The sequence below is a fragment of the Camelina sativa genome, chromosome 17, assembly GCF_030686135.1.
Source record: "Camelina sativa cultivar CO46 ecotype springtype chromosome 17, ASM3068613v1".
Lineage (NCBI taxonomy): Eukaryota > Viridiplantae > Streptophyta > Magnoliopsida > Brassicales > Brassicaceae > Camelina > Camelina sativa.
In genome coordinates this window covers 21,941,263-21,951,124 of record NC_141896.1, presented here as the reverse complement: position 1 = coordinate 21,951,124, position 9,862 = coordinate 21,941,263, and the positions used below count along the sequence as shown (strand labels likewise).

Here is a 9,862-nt window from a genome sequence, read left to right as displayed (position 1 = left end):
CTTATGAGAATAAGTCCATTTTCACATCATCTTCTACAGAAACACGTGAAACTAATCATCAAACTGATGAGAATGAATGAAAAAATGGAGGTTTGGCAACTATGATGTAAGTTCTCAGTCTCTTATACTATTGGGTTTTAAGTTTTGTGTTGAGAAATGTGTATAGATGTCTAGAATTTTCTGGTTTAGTTACGGTTTCTTTTTTTTTTTGTTTTATATACATTTGCAGATATTTTAAAAATGTATTGGGTCTTGTTTTATACATTTGCAGGATTTTATAACTTCCGCAAACAAACTGTTGTTACTAGTGGAAAGTCTTCTTTGGAAATGTATCTAGATGATACACCGATAGACATGATAAAGTATGAGAGTTTGGATATTTTAAAATATTGGAAAGATAACTCTCAACGGTATGGAGAACTTGCGTCAATGGCTTGCGACCTCCTTAGTATACCAATCACAACAGTAGCATCTGAATCTTCTTTTAGTATTGGAACTCGAGTTTTGAACAAGTACAGAAGCCGTCTTCTCCCAAAAAATGTTCAAGCACTAATATGCTACCGCAATTGGTTAAAAGGTTTTGAAGCATATGAAAATGGTAAGCAAACAATTTTCACAATTTGGTATTGATTGTGTAACTTTTAAGTGATATAAATTTACTTTGACCTTCTTCTATTACTTTGCCATATGTAGAGGAGGATGAAGATTTTGATGAAGATGAGACATTACCTTCTTTCCAATCCATTGTTGATGATGAAGCTTGATTTGGTTGAAGAGACATCTAGACCTTGAGATTTATGTTTTCAGCTTTCCATTTCAGTTTAATATTTTGGTTTAATGTTTCAGTTTAATACTTTCAGTTTAATACTTTGGTTTAATACTTTCAGTTTACTATTCATTTGTTGTTTATGGTTCTACTTGTTTTGCTATGTTGATGTTAATCCGCAGAGGGAGTCTCAATGTTCTAGGACATCACATTATTCAAATGCATAGTTGTTACATAGATTCATATTAGTGCTCGAATCTTTAAAGATCATAGGAACGGTGCACAGAAGCTGTTAGGACTCCTCATCGTGGTTGTTACGGTTGTATGGAGCTTGGTGGAGGAGAAGAAGAGAAGCCCGCGGGCATGCCCGTTAGTCCACAAAGCTAGGCAGAGCGGGCATGGCCAGTGATACGTCGCCCGCCCGTGGCGGACCTGTCTGCGCGGATCACTGAAAATACGGGATCATCACGATCAGTTCTTTCGGGCGTGGGCATGCCCGTTTGACACCCCTAATTAAAACCAAATGTTTACTCCACCACGATCTAGTGGTATCGTTGTAACACTTCAGAATCAAATCCACAAAGACCAATCAATGAGCTAAGACAAAAGAAGTTTATGTTTGAAAGTCACTAACAAAGCAGTAATAAAAGAGTGTTTTAAATCAAAAGAGAAAACATTGGGTGCAGGGAATCATTAGGGATTATGATCACAGATTTAGATGATTAGATATGGATGCATTAAAAACAATTTTGAACTCAAATTATGTTTGTAAAGCTATCCTACTTCCGCAGCGATAACTATCTAAGCAATGAATTTACTAAATCCTAAACTTCCGTTTGAATCCAGCAAATCAAGCAAGCATTAATAGGTTCATGTTTGATTAGTTCACAAGATGCCTCAACTTCAACTTCCGTTGGCTAAGGTCCACCTTGCTAACCTATGTTCTTTTCTAGCAATTCAACAACGCTTTTGGTGCCACGATGAATTAAACCTAAAATCATAAACTAGGTAGCTAATCTAGTTTAAGCTTTAAGAATAACAATAGATGAAGAACAATAAGATCAATCCCTAATCTAACAAATCTAGCATCAATTAATCATAAAAACCCTTCTGAAACCCTAAACCCAATTGAGAAACTACTCAGACATGGAGAAGCAGAAACAGCAAATCAATGATGAAGAAAGCATAACTGAATTCAAAAGAATAGGAAATAGGGTTTAGAAATCTTCTCCAAAGTGTCAAGAAGGATTAGAGATCTTCTCCTTTAGCTCTCAATACAAAATAGTCTCAGAAAATAAAAGCTTATGTCTTTGGAGGCCGAGCCTCTAACTTAAATATCAAAATAAAACCCTAAAAGTCGGTTTAAAACGAAAAAGGAAAACTTGCTTCGGGTACGAAACTGGTCGATCCCGAATGCGGATCAGACGATCATGGATGCTTTTCTCTGTTTGCTCCATCTGCTTGCTAGTCCGATCAGTCTTCACCAAATTGGCTTCAGATGCTTGTTTTCATCCCCTAAACACTCAGTTTCCTTCCAAAGTAGCCTAAAACATATACGGACTCACAAAAAACTAAAAGGACTCTAAAAGCATACTTGGACCTAATAAAATACTCAAAATAAGTGTAAAAACTAAGGTTAAAATTCTATAAAATACAGACACATCAAGTTGTATAAATAATAAAAGTTGTATGTATGTAAACACCAACCAATCTCCTACAAGACTGTTTCAGTATCAAGCTTGATTCTCCTAGAGGAGGGATTAGCGTCTCGTCGAAAGAGAGTTGTTTCTCGCCGTAAGGTGGCATGTATAATGGTCCATGGTCGTTGTTAACGTTGTGTTATGTTGAGCTAGGGCTTTGAGAGAGATAAGCTTGGAGAACAAGTTACGGAGCTCGACCTATTCTTCCCCATAGAAGATCCATTATTCTCACAAAGACTCATTTGTGTTGCTTGCTATTGATCTGCTTTCTTCTTTGATTGCCCACTAATTCTTTTTGGTGTTCAAGATCGGACATCATTTCTTGATTGTTTTTTATTTTTATTTTTGTGTGTGTTCCACTAATACAAAATACAAACTGTAGGCCCATTATAACGACCCAAAATCAACCCTCTTTAGCTAGCCTCCCCATATCTATCGGGCGCGAACGCTACTTTGCTATCTTATTCTTCTTCATTCTCCAATCAGGGATTTTGAAACTCTACCTAGGCGATTATTCAACAAAACTACTGTACGTATCCCATTGGTTGTGCATTTTGGTCCGTTTTCAAGCAGTTGTAGATAAATTTGCTATGATTTGTTCGTAATTGTAATCAGATTAACTACACTGTTTGCTAGTTCATTTCTTGACTCTCATCCGTGCAAATGCATATGAAAGAAATCTATTTGAATAATTTGTTAGACGTTGAATTCTTCTTTTTTTTTAACACAAAATTGATGCCTAACAATCATCAATATACTTAGTTATACTTTGGTGAGCAAAAAAAATATATTCATTTTTGCCACATACTGGAACAAATGGGGATATCACACTTTTTAAAAAAAATAATTTTTGGGTTTTGCATTTCCATTTATTGGTGGTAAAGACTATTGGCCAAACAAAATCGAGATAATATGTGTATATGACAAATTTTGAACCGAATAAATAGCAAAAAAATAATAATATGGTAAAACGATTAAAAAGAAAGAAAATATCCTATATATGTGATTTAAATCCTATGATATATTTGGTTTGCGACATTTCATTGCGGTAGATCATAAGTTTTGTAATGTTGTGGGTGTTTTTTTTTCTAAACCAAAAATGAAGAAAGCGCCATGTAAATATGCTATCGTGCAGAAATTTCTTGCTTAGAACACTTTGGATCTTTGACAAAAAAGAACACTTTGGATTAAAACTTTTTGGAGGCTCCGTATGAAATTATCTGCAACAATTAAACACCAAAACTCCTACATATATTTGGTCAAAAAGCTAAAGTCGACAAGCGTTTCTGCGTTTCTCACTAGTCCCTACGCTTCTAAAACCAATGTAGGGATGGATGCTTGTATCGTTAACTGACTATTACCAGATGCCCATTATTAAATACATGCCAAATTGAACTCCATGCCTTATAAACACGATTTTACGAAATAGTTTATATTGCCACATGCATGTGAAGTATATCTGTTTTGTCACAAGTTGCAGTGTAGCTGACCAATTGACATGGTTATAAACTTATAACCGTCAACACCAGAGGTTACAGACCAGAAGCTTCACTAACACATGGGACCGATAAAACCTAGCTAAAGAATTCAAATGAGGAAAAATCTACAATGATTTTTCCAATTCACTCACAAAAGGGATCCAAAATTTTTCACCTTAGTGTAAGCTATTTAAACGAGTTCCTAGTACTCTTTTAACACTTATGTTTACCGAATGTCACTTTCTTCCTAAAACACCTACAGAAACACCTTATTCCTTGTATATATTCTTATATCTAACTCTGAAATTTTGATTCGAGGATTAAACAATGTCATCGACATTATAGGCATTCAAACCGTTGCATTACATGTGCACATATTTCCAGAAGCAAATCATCAATCTTAAGACAATTATGAGTTCAAATTTCATTCCATCTATATTAACATTTTTAAGTACATTTTGTATTTTAACATTTTATTTATAAAATTTGGATAATTAATCTTTTGCTATTTGAATAAATATTAAACTTGGATGAATATTTGTTATAAAATCTAATCGAAATGTTAACCTTAATATCTTATCTTTCTTAATTACGATTTTTGTTATAGAAATATCTACACAAAATTACAAAGAAACTTAATCAATTATAATATAAAATCACAAAATTATAGATATAAATAAAAGAAAAAATATATATAGTGGTGTATTATGGGTTCAATTCTAGAAACATGCAAAAATAATGCTCGACCAAAATATTACAATGTTTCATTTTGAATTGAAACTCAATTAGTCTGATGAAAATCTTATACTAATTTAGACATGGGTTAAGGTTGTAGTTGCTTACGAAAAGTTTGATCGTTCGGCCCCAAAACAATGCCTACAAATTCAGTTTAGAAGCATAATTTTGTTCAGATACATAGAATCTACAGTAGTTAGACTCGAAATGTTTTTTTTTTCTTTTTTAAAACATGCATTTAGGTTTTAGGTCATGTATGGATCTGATTAAACTAATTACCAGAACATACATGTTGGTTCCTGTTTTCTTATGCCGTAGATAAAATATACTCATATCATAGAGCCGATATTATATGTAAGTAAAAAACCCAAAATTATTAACGCTGGTTACAAAGTATTTTATTAGTATTACCAGAGATATGTCGAAATATATTTTGAAGTGAATTTTCTTGGAAAGTTGTTTCTATCTTTATTACTGAGGGCGTGAGTGGTGACATAGAGAAAAGCAGAATTGACAAAAAAATAAGAAAACCACATGTGGGTCACCATTCAACAAACTCATTAACTTTTCGCGTTTAAAAAAAAAATAAAAAGTTTTGCGTTTTGAAAGCAAATTATACGGGCCGACGGCCTATTTCCCCACCAGAACTATTGTATCGAGCCAGATAGAGCCCGTTCTTTACTCCCGGTCTATATGTCCCCGAAAAAAAAGTTCAATGCCATTTTCCCCCCGAATTAAAAGTTCAAAAGCTATATCTCCCCGAGTTTTGATTGTAGCGGTATAATGTCTAAACCCGAGACCAAACCATATATGTCCCAAAAATAAACCAATTGTTGAACCAATTCCTCCACCAACCCGACCCGTTTATCATAAAACCCAAAATCCCTAAATAAAACCTAAAATCAATTTTTACTTCTTGCATAATCGATTCTTCTTCTTGAATTTGCTTCTTCTTCTTGAATTTGCTTCTTCTTTCACGAACTCGAGTAATACAATGAGTAATGTATCAACAAATTCCACCGAATCAAGTTTCCGTGCAAGAGGAAGGGTTATCGGTGTGCCAAAGAGATGTTGGTGCGGGGAGGGAATCATGGCTTTGACATCGAAGTCCGATTCGAATCCGTACCGGAGATATTTTCGGTGTGGGTTTGCAGTAGCCAATAAGGTAACTGTTTTTAAATGTTTTTTGATTTGTTTTTCTAATTTCGTGTATAACATTTGGGTTGTTGCAGCTTAGAAACGATGAACACACATTCAAATGGGTTGATGAAGCTTTTGTCAATGAGGTAGATACATTAAATGCAAAGACTGTTGAACTTGAGAAGCAGCTGAAAGAGATCAGAACAGAGAGGTTTGAGATGGATAAGATGGTTTATGAGAAGATGGAGAAGGAGATATTTGAGAAGGTTGAAGATGCTTTGGATGAAGCCAAATCAAGCAATAAGAAAATGATGCTTATCATAGTCTTCTTATGTATGATTATGATTGGACTCAGTAAGCTACTAGGTTGAACAAGAGATTCAGTGTTGTTGTTAGTTTGTTGTTGCTATGAAGACAATTGGTTGTTAGTTTGTTGTTAGTTTGTTGTTAGTTTGTTGTTAGTTTGTTTTTGCTATGAAGACAATTGTTGTGGTAATGAGAATGAGAAGTTAAATTTCAGAATTATGATCAGTCACATAGCCGTTCATAAAACATTCACCAAAAGACATCACTAGCAAGTTTTGACAAAAGACAAAAGACATAGGGAATTACAAGTCTATGTGGTCGAAAATACATTGAGGCAACCACAAAATTAGAACCCTATTTCTACTTAGCTACTTGATTAAGCTTGAGTGAGTGAACCTTGACTTGGTTCCCCTTGACTTGGCTGCAAAACAAATTTAAAACATTGTAACATTAGTAAACCAAAACAAACTCCATAAACTGAAACCATGAAAAGGAAAATACATTCACCTTGGCAAACTCTTTCTTGTGAAACCTAGAATTATGATTTGCTTCTCCACAAATGCCACAATGCATGATTCTTTTCTTCTCCTTTGGTTTCTTCTTAGTTGGCGACTCATTGGCACCCTTCTTCCTTTTTTTGTCAGGCTTTTTCTTCTTCTTCTTACCTTTATCTTGATCTTGATCTTCATCATCTTCATCTTCAGAATCTGGTATACACACATTAGGGGCATTTGTCTCAGGCCAAAACCTTGGACCTCTCTGTGGAACCAAGCCTTCGGTGTAGTTTCTTTTCCACATAGCTGTCCGGAACCATTGACAGACATAGTCCTCGGCTACAAGTGTTTTCTCGATGATGACTGCATAGGCATGTTCACATGGGATGCCACATATCTGCCACTTCATGCAGGAACAAACCATCTTCTTAAGACAGACTCTATGTTTATCTAAACCATGAGTTACTTCATATGCTCCATTTGTGCTTGAGTTAACCTTCGACTCAGATGCATACTTATGCTCTTTAGCTAGAAACAATGCAACATATGGAGTACAAATCCCTGCAAACAAACAAGCATACGCATTCATTATTGTCTTTAAACCCTGGAAACAAGCAAACTATTGCTAATACTAAAAAAATCATTGAAATGAAATTACCTGTGTGAGAATGAGATTCTGCAGACCGTTTGGCAATCCTCACCATTGCAAGTCGTCTGATTGTCTCTAGCATAGCAATAAAAGGTTTCTCCCTTGCCTTGTTAATGGAGCTGTTAAAAGACTCTGTGGGGTTATTATCAACATCTTCACAATAACTCCCAATCTTGTGGAATGCCCTGCACCAGTTTTTTGGATTTGTCCTCATGACATCATTGTATACACCAGTATCATAACAAAAGATCCTCTCCAAGTGCCGCTTATAATCCGCCTCATTGTAAGACCAAGCCAAATCCCACAAAAGTGGCTTCATCCGTGTTTTATTTCCATGATGCTTCTTCAAGTTCCCGTAGATGTGTTGTACACACATTCGATGCTCCATCTTTGGTAATTCCAGCTGAACAGCTTTGATCAATCCCTACAAAATAAGAATAATCATTTAAAGGTAGCATAAACAAAAGACACAATCAAAATCAGTTACAAACCATGATAAATACGACTTACCTTTTGCCTATCAGAGACCAAAATGAAGCCGTCACCATCATTTAGTCCAAGGTCAGTCTTCAAATGCTTCATAAACCAAGTCCAATTGTCGGTGTTCTCAACTTTTACAACCCCCCATGCTATTGGATAAATACCATTGTTAGCATCCCTACCTAAAGCTACCAGAAGCTGTCCCTTGACCTTATTCTTTAAGAAGCAACCATCCATTCCTATTAGAGGCCTACAAGTCTCTTTCCATGTTCTTCTTATGTTGTCAAAACAAACATAGAACCTATCGAACATGTCTTTCCCATCATCAGTCGTCACACATTCAACCTCTACATGTGAATCCTTGTTTGATTCTAATATCTCAGCAGCATAATCTCTTAATCTAGCAAACTGGTCATCATACTCCTTCTCAATCCACCTAAGTGCCTTCTTTCTAGCCGCCTGACACTGATGCCTAGTGACACTGATCTTCCACCGTTCCTTTATGATTTCTTCCATTTTCATTGGCATGAAGTACTCAGGATTATCTCTAATCTTATCAAGAAACAACCTAGCTATATGATTCACCTTAAACATCTCACATTCTCCATTAGGAATACAGCTATGCTTATCATTAAACTTTCTAATCCTCCACATGTTATCACTTGGCAAAATCGCGGCATATACCTTCCACTCACACTTTGATCCATCAACTCCATTACAACCAACACATATGAAGCCAATTTTATCTTTATCATACCTGTATTGCTTCAGATTGTTTCCAGTTCGAAGAACATAGTCCGTCACTGCCTCTTTGAAAGCGACACCACTGAAGAATGTTTGCTTATCGTACAAATGCCCATCACCGCGCCTGATATGTGTATGAACTGGCTCTTCTCCGTCACCGTTTTCTTCAGTATCACTCTCCGGATACACATCATGGCGGACCGGTGGTTCGTCGACGAACTCGTTGACCAACTGGTCGATGTGAAATTCATCTCTGTCAATGGCTTCTTCATCGAAATCTCCTCCAAACTCTGCATCTGGAACGACAATCGACATTAACGATGTCTTCCCTAGGGAATCTAAGCTTCGAATTTGGGTTTTCAATCTCTAGGGTTCTTCGCTCTAGGGTTCTTCGCGAATTTGGGATTTTTTGTTTTAGGGATTTGGGTGATAATGGATAATAAAATCGAGGTATATCGGGTCGAAATCGGGTTTGTTTTGGTATAAGCAAGGTTTAGTTTTTTCTTTATCGGTTAGGTAAATAGTAAACCAATCCCAAACCACGATTATGGGTTAATTGATGTAGAAGAATAAACTCGGGGAGATATAGCTTTTGAACTTTTAATTCGGGGGGAAACTGGCATTGAACTTTTTTTTCGGGGACATATAGACCGGGGGTAAAGAACGGGCTCTATCTGGCTCGATACAATAGTTCTGGTGGGGAAATAGGCCGTCGACTCCAAATTATACTCATGGACCGCCTTTAATTGTAGAATCATGTTTTAAGCAGCTGTCCCCTTCAATTACGCTATACCTATCTTTATTTTGGTTATTTAATTAAGTTATATATATATATATAAGTGCAATATACATCTTCTTAAATCACATATATTTTTTTTTAATTAAGCTATATATAAGTTTATAACTAGATTATAATCTGAGGTATACCGCATGATAAATTTTTATTTTTCTTTTCTATTAATGTATTATTTTAATATTAATTTTGTATATATAGATTTTTTGTTAATTGATTTAGTATATAATCTGCAGTATACCGTACAAATTTTTTTGTTTAACACAATCTTAATTATATCAGTTTGATTCGATATATTTTATATTGGTGTTGTTAAAATAGTAAAATGAAGATTTAACCCATATTGAAGTATCGTGTAAATGATATTTACTTTTTAGTATTATCAATTCAACCCTGTCATATCATATAACTCGTTATACAATATAACTTGTTTGTGTTATTTTGAAAATTTAATATGTTTAAATATTCATAATTTAAAATTTTTAATTAAGTTTAGATATATCAATTATAATATTTTAAACTTCTTAAAAAATTAAAAATTAATATACACGGTTAAATTAAAAAGTTCAATTAAAAA

The 9,862-nt window shown here is 34.9% G+C and overlaps 2 protein-coding genes across 2 annotated transcripts; one reads left to right on the top strand and one right to left on the bottom strand.

Moving 5' to 3' along the window:
• The first annotated feature begins 5,589 nt into the window (after positions 1-5,589).
• LOC104759593 (uncharacterized protein At4g04775-like) lies at positions 5,590-6,190 on the top strand. Its single transcript, XM_010482505.2, has 2 exons — positions 5,590-5,844; positions 5,912-6,190. Exons 1-2 carry the CDS (start codon positions 5,674-5,676, stop codon positions 6,188-6,190), a joined length of 450 nt encoding a protein of 149 aa, XP_010480807.1. The 5' UTR covers positions 5,590-5,673.
• A 199-nt stretch (positions 6,191-6,389) lies between these two features.
• Positions 6,390-8,908, bottom strand: LOC147924172 (uncharacterized). The gene is made up of 4 exons (XM_087496001.1): positions 7,779-8,908; positions 7,278-7,692; positions 6,634-7,180; positions 6,390-6,562 (listed from the first exon to the last, which is right to left on the bottom strand). Exons 1-4 carry the CDS (start codon positions 8,805-8,807, stop codon positions 6,502-6,504), a joined length of 2,052 nt encoding a protein of 683 aa, XP_087352127.1. The 5' UTR covers positions 8,808-8,908; the 3' UTR covers positions 6,390-6,501.
• Between the last annotated feature and the right edge of the window lie 954 nt (positions 8,909-9,862).

What these genes read in the sequence shown, in the direction of transcription:
- LOC104759593 (XM_010482505.2), top strand. Translation starts at nt 5,674, where the DNA reads ATGAGTAATGTATCAACAAATTCCACCGAATCAAGTTTCCGTGCAAGA. An exon ending in GGTTTGCAGTAGCCAATAAG is followed by an intron (nt 5,845 to 5,911) that starts GTAACTGTTTTT and finishes GGGTTGTTGCAG; the next exon opens with CTTAGAAACGATGAACACAC.
- LOC147924172 (XM_087496001.1), bottom strand. Translation starts at nt 8,807, where the DNA reads ATGTCGATTGTCGTTCCAGATGCAGAGTTTGGAGGAGATTTCGATGAA. An exon ending in TGGTCTCTGATAGGCAAAAG is followed by an intron (nt 7,693 to 7,778) that starts GTAAGTCGTATT and finishes CTTATTTTGTAG; the next exon opens with GGATTGATCAAAGCTGTTCA. An exon ending in AGAATCTCATTCTCACACAG is followed by an intron (nt 7,181 to 7,277) that starts GTAATTTCATTT and finishes GTTTGTTTGCAG; the next exon opens with GGATTTGTACTCCATATGTT.